General features: G+C 39.4%; 1 protein-coding gene across 1 annotated transcript in view; it reads left to right on the top strand.

Annotated features, from left to right (window-relative positions):
• The first annotated feature begins 493 nt into the window (after positions 1–493).
• neurl1aa (neuralized E3 ubiquitin protein ligase 1Aa) overlaps positions 494–14,406 on the top strand; it is a 42,242-nt gene continuing 28,329 nt past the window's right edge. Inside the window, exons 1-3 of the mRNA XM_063882754.1 lie at positions 494–723; positions 13,018–13,268; positions 13,782–14,103. Of these exons, the coding sequence (XP_063738824.1) occupies positions 690–723; positions 13,018–13,268; positions 13,782–14,103 (607 nt within the window). The 5' untranslated portion in view covers positions 494–689. The remainder of the gene's footprint in view (positions 724–13,017; positions 13,269–13,781; positions 14,104–14,406) is intronic.

The following is a 14,406-nucleotide window of genomic DNA, read 5'->3' as shown; positions in this document are numbered from 1 at the left end:
ATAAGCAACAGAAAGTACAAATTGGGTATCATATCAGTCGTATCATTTTTGAATGAAATTAAACTAAAGATAAATTAAATGTAATTATTAACATAAAAAGCAAGAATGTGCAATAAGATAATTAAATAAAATACAAATTTAAAAAATATCTTGTAATAAGAAGAAATGTCAGTAAAAATGTCCACCCCAAAAAATTAAATAATAAAATATTAAAACTATATTAATCCTTCAGACCCTGAATACAGGACGACACATCTTTGCTGTAGATTAATATGTTCTGCCTGGTCACCCCCACACCTCCATAAATAGCCCAGCAGTGGCAGCTTGTTGCGGCAGTGACAGCGTTAAACCCGCTCCGTCAGTCTCCACCTTCTATGTAAATGACAGTGTGAATGAGTGGGACCCGAGACGGAGAAAGCGCTCAGTGAATGGGGGGTGGGGGTGGGGGGGGGGGGGGGGGGGGGAGTTGCCTGCTGCCTGCTGCCTTCACGGATGTGGCCCTGCGCTCACAACAAGGAGGAGGTGCGGGTCTCTGTCTCCGGCGTTTGCATCTGTGTGGAGGAAAGGAGCGCAAGGAGACTGCTTTTGGACGCGAAAGTGCAATCATGTTACGAGCGCACAGAGAGCGTGCAACGCGAGCATCTCAATAATCCATATAGGCGATAAACCGACTCTACAGGAATAAAGCAATGGGTGGCCAGATAACGCGAAATGCCTTTTACGGTAAGAAATTAATATGTGTGTATATATTTTGAGTCTGTATTAAATTTGAACCTGTGTTGTTTCGTCCAGGTTTGGTCATTCGCTTGTAAAGAGTGTTTTATTCACGCTATCCTCACAGCACTGGCTGTTATCAGGTACCACAGAGCTGCTACAGCCTTTTCTTCGCTCACAGTTACGTCACTCCGGTAGCCTAATTAGAATAGAGGGCTCCAGACGCGCAGCTTTATGTCTTTATGTCTTTTATTAAGGATTAGAAGCACTACCATGATATTTTGCTATCTTTTTAATGGTCCACACTGAACACATTTAAACACTTTAGCCACATGAACACAACACACATAAACAAACAAAACCGATCATAACCCTAACCCTGACCTTCATTTAATTAATACATGGAAGCGAAAATCTACATTCACACAGACAAAGTTCAATTCCCATTGTTTTTAACGAAGTAACAAAAGTTAGACAAATGTTTTAGTATTCTGTTGAAAAATAATGTACATGACTCTTCTGTATCATATTTGTTTTCACTTTAGGTAACACAAATCTTCTTTCTGTTACATATCCAGTTCTATAATTGTACTGAGGGAAAACCCTTTCCCATAATATCTGGCTATGTTCACTTTTGATTAATGTCATCACCTCCCAGGTCTTTTACAAGGACATGCTATGTACGTCCCATATTAAACTGTTGTAAACTGTTTACATTGTATGGGCTCAGTAGCATGTCAGTTTCCGTGAGGGATGGAAAGAGTTCAGGGTTTACCTCTTCTGTGCGGTGCTGTGGTTTCCCCTCATTAATAAAAAGACACAGCTGGGATTTAGGGAATCAATATACTGATTTTCTTTTTGGATTATCCTATACCATGATATAAAGGTTGTGGCAGCATGATGAATTGTAGCTATTGGAAAACATAGTATTTGGTAGTTTGATTCAGTTTGGAAGTGGGGTAGTGTTTGATTTGTTCAATAATGACAAATGGTCTTCAGGGTTTTTTGTGGAACACATAACTTTTAATTTAGCTTATGATTTTAGCCAATGTGACTTACAATAAACCATAAAGATTAGAAACAGCAAGAAACAGGTACATTGATTCAAACCATCTAGCTTAAAATAGACTTAACCTTGTGCTATATCTTTTTATTGGCTAGGTGAAACAGGTGGGAAACAACATTCTCTAAATCTTTACATGTATTGGGGAGCTTCCAGGGACCTGGTGGCTTTAGTAAATAAACAGTAGAAGTAAAAAATAAAGCTTCTGTCGAGGTTCTTGGGCAAAATATAGACTAGCTTCAAAACTTGTGTGTATTGTTTGATGTTCCCTGTGGTGTAAAATAGCATTATCCGACATGATGTTTTATACACCGAAAGCAGAGGGGGCGGGTTAGGCTCAGGATAGGCCAAGCTACTATTATACTTGTTTAAAACACTATGAAATAAGTTTTATGCAACAATAGTGAAGAACAATAACGTATAGCACATGATCTTCAGGGGGGTGAATGTTGTGCTAATGAAATTTGATGCAACAAACAATAAATTACAGAAAAACGAGATACAACAAGTCGGTCTAATATACTAACGTAACATCTTTGCAACTAAGGTAACTTATCGATTATCGTTATATATCCACGCAAACAAAACCACTGAATTTGTGAATGTACACATGACCCTTAGGAATGGTAATGCAGGGCCAGCAACCAAAACTGTGCAAACATACATATATCATGCTAGCATTAGCCCAAGGAACACAGCACCTGACAGCAGTTCAGAAGTTAAGCATGCTTTGACAGATAGCCTTATATACTGTAGGCTTACTTTAGAGCTGCTGGACAACATTGGTGCAGCAATACTATAGGGACAGACAATTCAGGGAAAGCTCAACCTTCTGTATTCTTCTTTACCCACAGCTTTGCAGTAGATAAGCAATGCTAATACTTCTGAATTCATTGCTATTTTTATTTAACATGTGTTGATATGTATTGGTTGTCTCAATATAAATAAGTGAACCTGTGGGAATTAAGTACCTGTTCCTACAGCCTCTTCTGGTGTTGACCACCTGATCATTCTAATTAAAGCCCCAAGATTAATCCAATTAGTTAAAGAGGGTCAGACTAAGACAGCAGGAAGAGGAAGTTAGAGCCCCTTCTCCTTAGGAACAAGGTTTAACACATAATGGAAATTCAAACAATAATACCTAAAGAATTACTTGTTGGCTTAATATGCAAATATTGAGTTCCTGGATCTCTAAGAGCTAAATATTGATTTCAGCACAATAGTGGCATGATTTGTTATGCAGTGTAACTGCATTTTAGTGGTTTTCTTTTGCATAAAACCACTGAACTACAGATACTGTAACTACTACCATTTTGTCAATTTTCAGATACAAAATTGTATCTCAACGATATCTGGTACACCTATTTCTGAGACCGCAATCTGAGCTAGTTCTGTACCAGCGTACATGTGGTAGGTAATCCACTTTTCCAGAGCATCAACCTTTAAAATGGTTTCTCCCCTGCCTGTTTCAGTGTATACATAAACTTAAACTTTGAGCTGTTTCCTTGCCACCCAGTTCTGATGGTATGGGTTGTATCACAATCACCTTGTAAAACGAGAACGCCTCTACCATCACGTTTTATAGTTTGCCTTTGCAACTGATTGCCATTATCTAAATTTGGCGATGTTGTTATTCTGTGATTCCTCCCTTTTTTTACGTGCCAGACATCCATGACATAGCTGTTGCATTCCAATTCCTTTTATGTCCCAATGGTCTGGTTAATTAACGTTTTGAATAAGACCTTCTTCTTCCCCTGGTATGGCAAACCAAAAATGGCTGCTTTGAAAACAATCACTTACTTGCCCTATTTTCAGCTTAGCCTGTGTAGCGTATTCTTGTAAACATTTTCTGGACCATCTGTTGTCCCCGGTTTCACATGATAATGATATTGCCATGAACATAATCTGTACCTTTATTTTCCTTGAATATTTGGCTAGCAAGTTAATAGTATAAGTTATTATTGCAACATATTTTTAATCAAACCTCTGTGCTTAGTCTCGATTATGACAACATTTATTGGAAAAGTTATTTGACGCAGTTTAGGGATTAGGAAATTCATTATTAGCCTAAAGCAGTATGGTATTAGAATATATAGTTATACTTACTACATTCATAGTTGAATAAAACATAGCATGCCTGCTAAATATTTATGAGCGCATTTGTTTAAAGAGAGATTAGTTTCTTAGTGTTTTTAGTAATATACCGAGTCAAGTTATTATGAAACGGACAAAACTGACCTGATTTGTTCTTCCAGAGTGATATAACTGGTTATGAAGCAACCGTTTCAACAGTCAGCCATTCACAACTATGGCTAGTTATAAATAAACATAGAGCTGCTGCTCGCCCTTAAACCACCAAATAGAATGATCTGTTGGATAATCACTGCGGAATCACATTCAGTTGTGTTCACAAATGAATTGAACTGATTTTGATATTTAAGTACAATCGCTGCTGCTTCACAGAAACCACTGAATTGTTCTGATTCTTCTTTCTGGAACAGTGAAGAAAGCTAATTTAAGAAACTTATCATATTTAAACCGCTCAACTGATGTTTAACTTCAAAATTGTGCATTAATAAAATGCATCTGCGGAACCAAAGCTACTTAAAGTGAAATCTATTATCCAGAAAACTGTTATTATATACACAGTGTTTATATGTAGAAAGTTGTGACTTATTGAGGAATAGATATTTCTTCAAAGTCGCACCTCCACAGGTTGTTTTGTGTACGTGAGAAGCAGTATAGCGCATCCAAACACTGTTTTTCGAGTTGGTTGCATAATAGAGTCTGCCGAGTATGTGGGAGCTCCACTTCTCTACTCAAGATTGACTGAAAGTGGGCCAGTGTCTGAGGCTGCACAGGCTGATTGGATTGAGCGTCTGGCTCGCTTGATGTGAATTGGATTCACTATCCAAATGCAAAGCTCGACTAAGCTGAAGAGGTGCCACATAACAAAGTATCATTTCTTAAATTCCTAGAATCAGACACAACTGCAGTGTAGTCATGGGATATGGCCTCTGGTTAATGAATGCTATTCAACATTAAAAATACTTCCTTTTTTTAAATCCTCTATCTTTCACCTCAGTTATCACTGCTAGATTGGAGAGTCCTGAAACCCATAAATGACTTCCAATTTTACCAATCCAACATATTTTTTAACGTGTTTATTGTCAGAAGCCTGAAAATGGTCTGTGGTTAAAACAAGCATCATAACTGCTTGCTCTGCATCATAAAATACGTCAGTAAATACCCCACTCGTGTCTGAAGCTTCTATTTGTGACTAAATAAACTACTAAACGTCATCACGCTGAAACGAGTCCACCTTAACCTTAGCAGTGGTGATGCGCAGCCATGCGACCTTAATGTAGTTTGTTTATAGCCTAACATTAGATCTTAACTTAACAGTCGATTGCATTGCACATGTAATATGTGGAGATGATCCTGCTGAGCAAAACATGTTAAGTATCAGAAATGTTCATTAGCAACAGAACTTGTTTTCTGTAATATTCTAAAATCCAATGGGAAAATCCCCTAACTTTTTGCCGATTGACCCATTTGTGATGCTAACTTCCGGGGTCAGCCTTCAAAAAAATATCTCTGCAGCACTTTATCAAGCGGCACAGCCTAGCAGGGGAGGGACAGGCAAGCAAAGGAAGAACTAGTTGTTTTACCTGCTAGTCTCTGCAACCAATTTCACTGTGAGCAAAGCGCACCCTAACCCTAACCCTGCAAACTATTTAAAAGCAGCTTACTAGCGCAAAATGCTGCGCTTCCAGTTGAAATTATTTCAGCTTTGACATTGACTGCTGCTGACTAAATCAGATTAGAGATGTATGAGGCGGTTTAAGCTAGCGGGGGAGGTAACCAAAGAAAATGACTAGCGGTTTTCCCTGCAAGTCTCTGCACCCAACCTCTATGTGAGCCAACCCTAACCCTAAACCTTGCACCACGGACATTGTAAATGCAGCTTGTGAGTCCAAGAGCCAGGAAGACAGAGCATTACTCCAGCCAGAATAGTTGCTACAAACAAATGTCTCAGGGTCTCATACATGCATCCCTAACCTTCCTTTGACCAGCCAACCGTGCAACCACCCGTGTTTGTGTGTGTGCGTGTGTGTGTGTGTGTGTGTGTGTGTGTGTGTATGTCTGTAACAAGCCTTTTCATCCTCATCCTCATGACAGGTCACCTTCAAGGCAGCGCCCACATAATGACTTGCAGCCAGTACTGAATAGCATCCTGCCTGCTGTCAGTCAATACACACTGCATATCATTACGCCTCTCCACCATCCTGCTCTCTTTCACTGCCAAGGAAGCATCATTGGATTACATTGTGCTCCACTGTATGTGGCCTCGCCGTGTTATTCATTATTGATCACGGTTGTGTAATCCTGCTCGTGAAGAGAATGCGCTAACAGCCGGGAAACTAATGGTCCGTAGTGGGTGACGTCAGCCAGAATTCATCATCTGCGCTGTCTCACCTTACACTGCCGTTTCATTGCAATGTGAAATATTGATAGCACAGGGTATGAAACAAGAGACAGATGTGGATTTAACGTTGAAAAGACTTGATGCTTTTCACTGTTCATAACACTATATCAATCTAACGTAATGTAAGACCTGGAAGGACTTTCATTGAGAACCATCAAAAATATTTGTATATGAACGTTTAATGGAACATAGTGTATTAACCTTACTAAAGTTTTTGAAGTATAGTACAACCAAGACTTGAATCTTGGTGTTTCAGCCCAATTCCGGTCCCACCCAGACTTTATGTGTGAGAAGGTTTTTTGCAACCAGTCTCATCTTTAGCTCTTTACTCTGCCCTCTCCTCTCCTGCTCCCTTCTCTTCTCACTTATTCACTTTCCTCTTCCTGTCTCCACTTTTCTTTCTCCTTACTTCTCCCTCCCTAAGGGTATATGGATGGCTCAAATAGACATAGGACGTAGGACTTTCACCTATATTAGTGTGTTGTCTGACACCAAAACTCCACAAGTTAATATATGTTAAGTTATGTCACATAATCAACAGATAAAGATGTACATAAGATAAATACCCAAAAACATATAAGTTGTGTTGCCTAAACCTAAAAAGTTATATTGTGTTTCAATTCCCAATGGTAAACACTTTTAAAAAACTGTGACCATTAGGTTCCACATTTACTTTTGCAATGAAAGTGCAGTTTCCCCATTTTTCTCTGTCTGAAGCAATAGAATATGTAGTTTAAACAACTCATTACAGCCACTCAATGTGCTGTTAACCTTGAGAATGGGTGCATTTGACCATTTTAGGCAGAATGTCATCTGTGAGATTTTCAAAATTCGTCTCTAAACCCACTCCACTGCTAGACAACACCATTTCCATCATAAAGACAATATATAACATTTTAATGACTCCTCCAACTTAAGCAATAATAAGGAAATAGTCACAAAATAGCAGCAAATCTAGAGTAAATGTTTTTGAATTACAGGATCACCTGATGCTGCTTTTACCAGTGTCAAAACCCCCCACTATGAAACATCACCATGGGCACAAAATATCTACAGTACCCTTAACAAATAGATGTGCCATGAGGTTGCCTAGCAGCATGTCAAGCCCTTTGGTTACCACCAACATATAAACCTAATGAGTTCCAGGTACCGGTCACCAGGTAGAATAGAGGCTTCAGTTACTATCATTGCCACACTAGTAGTGTCCCTGTCATTGAGCCACACACTGCCTATAGGGTTTCACACACTTGGCCTGTGTCTGTATAGCATCTGTCACACATGTATAAATGCACATGCAAGGACCTCTGGAGACTATAAAGATAGGAAATGTAATCCCCTGTCAACTACAATGTAAAATGCTCCATATAGAAGCTTTGAGTAGATTAAGCCATCTTGCCCTAAGCTGCATTTTAATGTAGCTAAGCCTTAATGATAATGCAGGTGATGAATCGTCACTATAATTGTGTGATTCATTTCACAGTTGGTGTTGCATCAGGCTGGAATGCCATTTTGCTATGAGTCATTGGGACTGAATACATCATCCAGACACTGCTATGTAAACATCATTAAGATGTTGTTTCTCACCGCCCTCCAGGCTTGTTGGCGGCGTTGTAAATGAAACTGAGAGCTAAATAAAATAAAGAACTTAAGAGTAACATTTATTGAAATACATGCTTTTATCCTCATGAGATAGTAATGATTGCAATTATTCCAAGAGAACAAAATGAGGGTACTTACAAGTAATTAGTGTAATCAGCACAAGAGTCAACATGAAGATAATGCTGAATATGTTTTCGTAATGTGGTTTATTTTTTTGTTGATGGATGATACAGTTGATAAAGTACAGCAGTACATTCAAAATAATAAATAATGGCTACATATGTACACAGGGACAATAATTCAAATATTTAAGAAATGATTATTCATGTTTCACCCAACACTAGCCTGCAGGCTTGCTAATCCCAACATTGGTTTATATATTTCTCTGTGTGTGTGCGTGTGTGTGTGTGTGTGTGTGTGTGTGTGTGTGTGTGTGTGTGTGTGTGTGTGTGTGTGTGTGTGTGTGTGTGTGTGTGTGTGTTTGTGTGTGTGTGTGTGTGTGTGCACATGTGTGTGAGTTTTAGGCTGGGTTTTACCAAGCAAAAAGTATCAGGAGTGACAGTAACAATTAATGGTTATAAATGGTTGCAATCTGGGTTAAAGGGACCATATTATGCTAAGTTTAAGAGTTTATATTTGTATTTTGTACCTCCAGCGTGACATGTTTTCATGATTGGTAAACCGCTTAAAGATGTCCTGCTCCTTAGCCTATCACGTACAATGTGTTGAAGCGCTAGCCAATAGAAGTGCAAGCGGTAGGTAGTGATGACACCATTTACATGCACACAAACCTATAACACTATAATACATTCACGAAAGGTAAACCAGAAGCAGAATAGGGCCCCCTTTAGTGTTGTGCAAATGATGTCAATAAAGTTTACATTAGAGAAAATGATTATTTACACAGTGTGAATTCACTATAAGTTACCTGTATTTGAAAATACCTTTAAGTTCTCTTAAGTATCCTTGTCAAACTCACCAAACCCTGCAAATGTTAGACTGCCTCCAATCCCAAACCTCTTGGCACACATTTAAAAAATACCAAGAATGTAATATTTACAAATAATATTCAACCTAATTCCATATAATACAGCTTAACTCATGTGACTATTTCATTTGGATTTTACACTTGTTCCCCAGGACTAGGAAGTAATTTGCCAAGCAAATACTGAGCAAATATTTCAACAGTTTTTTTCCAGACAATAAAATCCTATTTGCATGATAAACCACTTAGGTTAGTGAGTGATGGCTTAACAACTGTAGATAGATGAAGTGCACACACACACACACACACACACACACACACACACACACACACACACACACACACACACACACACACACACACACACACACACACACACACTCACACACACACACACACACACACACACACACACACACACACACACACACACACACATACACGCACACACACACAGGTCACCTCTGACTAGTCAGCTATTTGAAATGGTAAGAGATTAGTGTTGCTGCTCCATAGTGATGTTCTAAGACACATGACAGGTATAAGCCGCACACAAGCCTGTATTGTTATAAGTTGGATAAAGAACTCTTGCTGAGACAGGTGTACGCAGCTTTTCACACTGTTTGTTAATAATAAGACGTCCTTGACCTTTGGCGAAATGGCTCCTGTGAGGCTGTTAAAATGGCTTTTTCTCCAGATAACACACGCATAAAGCTGGATGCACAAACACAAAGAGGTTTTTAAGAGGCAGCTGTCAGATTGATGTTAACAGGAGCCATTTTCAAGCTGTTTACATCAAGAGGAAGCATCTCGGGCTCCATGGACATGATGGTGTTCTAGGATGTGTATTTCTGAGGTAATTGAAGGACTAAGTGCAGGCAGCAGGCCTTGAAGCTGCTTTGGTGAATCCAATACCTTAAAACTACCACATGGGAAGAGTAAATACTGAATCTAAAACTGTTTAACTGCCGCTTGGCACAATTGTTCTTTTTCTACAAAATAAACATAAAGCAATTTTTCTTTCACAATCATCTAAGCGATGTTTAGACAGACAATAGCCCTTGGGTAAAACAATATGTGGGCTGTTATGGAAAAAATACTGCATGGTTTTTATCGCGGCCAATCAACACACAACTCCAAGATTTAATGTGACATGTGATTGGCCCGCTAGATCACCAGCTTCGACCCATACAGTCAGTGGTATGGTAATATCAAGCGCAGTGTAGCTGTTCAGTTAGCTGAGATGCCACTTTAACCTGAAAAGTATAATATATATGGGATAAAGCACTCTATCATTAATACATTGAAGAGTTTGAACATGTTGACTAAAGAAGCCAGAGATGATATGATAATATGACAACCAGTTTACCTCCTTTTTAAAGTTGTGTTGGTAAATGTGTTAGAATTTTTTTTTTTTATGCTTTTGGAAAAATGTCAACTTTGAAACTTTGATTTTAATCACTCAAGTTTATTTTCCTCCGCTTAGTAATATGCTTAAATTCAGAACGTCTGTACTGCAGTAAATCAGGTTGAAAGTGCAAAGAGTTAAAGGTTATTTTATATATTAATGTAAGTGTAATTTTGCCTCAAACAAATAAAACACTATATTCCTCAACCTGTTTATTTGGACAGCAGGAAGGTACAACTGTAGAGTTATTAAGGTGTTGTTGGTCAAGATATTTGGTGAAAGGGTGGAGGAAAAAAGAGAGCTATCAAAATGATACAAATATAGAAGGACGTTATCTATGCTGTGTAGATGGCTACCCTTGTTTTTGAATGGACTCCCAAAAAAGCTTAGTAACAAAAAATCCACAATCTAGGACTATAAATATCTTGTTGTGTCTGAGTAAACAAAAGGCATCTGTCGTTTCCTAGCTGATAGCCGCAGAGTGAAAGAGTGTGCTGATCAGGACCTTTAGATACGAGGGGTTGCTAAGAAACATGAATTCACACATAGCCTGTTTTCCTCTACAGCAGCTGCGCCTCTTTAGAGCCCAGTAATGCATTCAGCTCAATCTGCCCAGGACCATGTGCGAACACATTCAACAACCGCTCTCCTGTGGCTCTGCCTAAGACAAAAGGGCCTCAACGGTGCTCTTAGATCTGGGCCATAATAAACGGCACACGCGTACAGCAGGGTGAAAAACTGCCAGGGTCATTACTAGATAAACACAGATGAGAGGGAAAGGACAGAGACAAAGAAAGAAAGCGAATACAAAGCGTGCAGATTTTTAGAAAAAGGCTGCTGGGTCTTATCAGGACTACACAGGACATCTGCTGCTGTCGCTGTGTTGGCTTTCATCGGTTTGTTTGTCAAACAGTCCTCTGTGATTATGGCAATCCAAAGCGCCATAAACTGAGTAATAACTCTAATTTTACTTTGACATTTTCAATTATAGCCTCCATATTTTTTTTGAAGTGGTCACCTGATATTAGCCGAAATGCAATTTAAAAACGTACTTTCTAAAACAAAGGTTGTTTTTTTTAAAGTGTGGCTGAGTCAGTCTGGGAACTGGAGGGTAGCTGGTTCAAGTACGAGAACTATAGTAGCCCATTCAGTTTGGTAAGCGGAGGTTCGCCATTTCCAGTCCCAGAGGGGACCAGGTATGGATAGTGAACTCGTACTTTGAGAGGTGCCAGTTCGCCTTCTGGGATTTGCCAAGGTGCCCTTGATAAAGGCACCAGACCCCCACACTGCTCCAAAGGCATGTAATAAATAGAATATCTGCCCACTGCTTGCTTCGAGTTTGAGAAAGGATGGAATTAGTTAGAAGTAGAAATGCATCTTACATATTGATGGTCTATTTAGAGACAGTCTGTGGCCAAACATTTCGTGTTGAAATGTTTGGCCAACATAACTGGCCGAAGTTTGAGCGAAAAAAAGTAACAGATACATCAGGATAAACATCGGGTTTTGCTGATGTTTATGCTGATGTAAAAGTTCCTCTGATTTGAAGAGCTAGGGTTTATTTCTAGCCAGTAAATCGCAGGGAGGAATCAATCAAGGAAGAGACGGACATCCCAAGTTCTCCACTGACAGCAGATTGAATAGTCCATAATGCAACACAGCTGAGAAAAAATAAATGATTTGAGTTCGGAATTGGATTCTGTTTCTCAACCTGTATTCACAGTGGCTATCACTTGGTTGGAACACCCTGCTGGAAAAAAAAAACAGGTAAGAAATGTGGATCCTTTAAAGCCAGAGTAGACCATGAAAGTTGAGGGAAAGTGGGCAAAGCAAAAACATAAATTAAACTGCCTCACCACAAAATACTGGAATGCTCTCAAACAAATACTAAAACTTCTGGAAATCATTAAACATCCCAGAATGATGATTTATTGTATAAGAAATCAAAGGAGTGTCAGATGGTGGATGTTTTAGAGTTCTCTGTCACAGTCTCCAGCTCACTTATAGAATACTAATTCAGCAATTTTAATCTGGCAGTTACCAGCTTTCGGGAAAATCTGTGAAATTGCTCCAATGGATGTTATTTCCAGTAACCATTCAAGTGTTGTGGTCATATCCCTAAGTCACTCTGACCCAGACCCAGACACTTTGTACTCGATGCATCTAATTATAAAGTCAGTCGAGCTGTACCAAGCAGGATTCAATTATTTTGCTGTCTAGTATTGGTATCTTTAACTTAATTTCAATGTAGCTGAATATTCAATGATTTTGTTAATATGTATGAAAGGTTTAGGGTCAGGGTTAGTGTGTTTAATATGTGGAAATGTTATTATATCTAGCAGCCAGTGCATGCCTTCTTCTAAGATTTGAGTTTACTGGTGCTGAACCAAAACCGCTTCCAATCCACATGGACCATCACATCACATCCATTGGCTTTCTGAAGGGCTGTTGGTCTGAAAACAGTTCTTTATGTGATTGAAGAGCATAAGTTCATTTTTTTTTTTCGACTTGTGTTGCAATCTAAACCTGCATGGAGCTTTGGATTTCACCCTCCAGGTCCAAATGTGATAATGGCTGAGGTTAATCAGCCCATTGCTCACAAATAATCAGCAAAAATGTGAAATGCCATTTTCTGTGATATTGAGTTGTTTATCAAAACTTGACACACTATTATAGTGACTTCACTTAACCTTACTGCTCTTAATTAGGACATGTTTGTTCCACACTAGAGCTCAACTCTCTTTATTCCCCCACTTCAGACTCCCTCGGAGGCCCATTCCCATCCACGTCACACCGATGCCACCACAAACCCAAGAGGTGCCTGCCTATTCAGTATGGCAGCGCTGGTGGCCCCCTTCCCATCAGCCCTCTACTCTTTCATCCTAACGCCAAGGGATCCCAAATTGTCATGGACCTCGCCCAGAAGACAGTCAAGAGGCAGGCCAGTTTCTGCAATGCCATCACCTTCACCAACAGGCCCATAGTGCTGTATGAGCAAGTCCGCCTCAAGGTATTTACTGTCAGAATGGAGAACTTAAGCTCCTTAATGTCTGAGAGCATTTAAACTGTCAAACTAACGTGCTGCTTATTATTTTAGTTTAAGTTAAATATAATGTAGAAGTTGAATGTTGTAGTTGATTTACAGCCTCATTTTTTACGTTTCCTGTTTTATTTGAAAAGCTCCCCTGTGTCATGTCTGTTTTATTTCTTTTTCTAGTTTTCCTGCCTGTTTTTATTGTGTCTCCTGGCGTTATTACTTTCACCTGTTCCCAATTAGCCCTAGATTCATCTGACCACCTGCCCTTTATCCTGTCATTAGTTCTGCTTGCATTCCTGGTTTTCTGATTAGTCTTTGTCAGATTTTTTTTTTTGTGAAGTTCTGTTGCCTTGCCTGGATGTACGTATTTAATGTCAAACGTTTCCGTTGCCTGTTACCTTACTATTTGTATCATATTTCTAAGGAAATAACCTAATATTAGAAAAATTCAACCAATAAAACTGCATTTGGTTCTCTTCTTCCTAGATTACTAAAAAGCAATGTTGCTGGAGTGGGGCTCTACGTCTGGGTTTCACAGCCAAAGACCCCTCAAGGATAAATCCAGATAACCTGCCCAAATACGCCTGCCCTGACCTGGTGGCCCAGAGTGGCTTCTGGGCCAAGGCACTGCCTGAAGAATTTGCCAATGAGGGCAGTGTTATCGCCTTCTGGGTTGACAAGAAGGGAAGAGTTTTCTACCGCATTAATGAGTCCAGTCCCATGCTGTTCTTCAGTGGAGTCCGCACAGCTGAGCCTCTCTGGGCCGTCATTGATGTTTACGGCCTGACCCGCGGAGTGCAGTTGCTAGGTAAGATTGTTAAAAAAGCATAATGTGCAAAGCTGAATTACCAACCAGCCAAAGCAGGCAACTACCTTGGGGACCTATACCCCTTGGGTTCCCTTTCCCCGATTAGTATAAGACAATTTGATTGATGGATTAAAATACATTGAAATAAAATGGGTTTATATTAGTATAGGGGAAAGGGATAGGATAGGGCTGAGATCCTGATTAATTCTTAATCCTTGGCAGTCATCATAGATAACTTAGGCATCAACATGCAGGGCACCTAACGCTTTGTTGATGTTTCTGAGGCTGTGGTTGGATTACCAT

Source organism: Eleginops maclovinus, chromosome 5 (genome assembly GCF_036324505.1).
Source record: "Eleginops maclovinus isolate JMC-PN-2008 ecotype Puerto Natales chromosome 5, JC_Emac_rtc_rv5, whole genome shotgun sequence".
NCBI classification, from domain to species: domain Eukaryota; kingdom Metazoa; phylum Chordata; class Actinopteri; order Perciformes; family Eleginopidae; genus Eleginops; species Eleginops maclovinus.
This window is presented reverse-complemented; position numbering and strand designations above follow the sequence as displayed.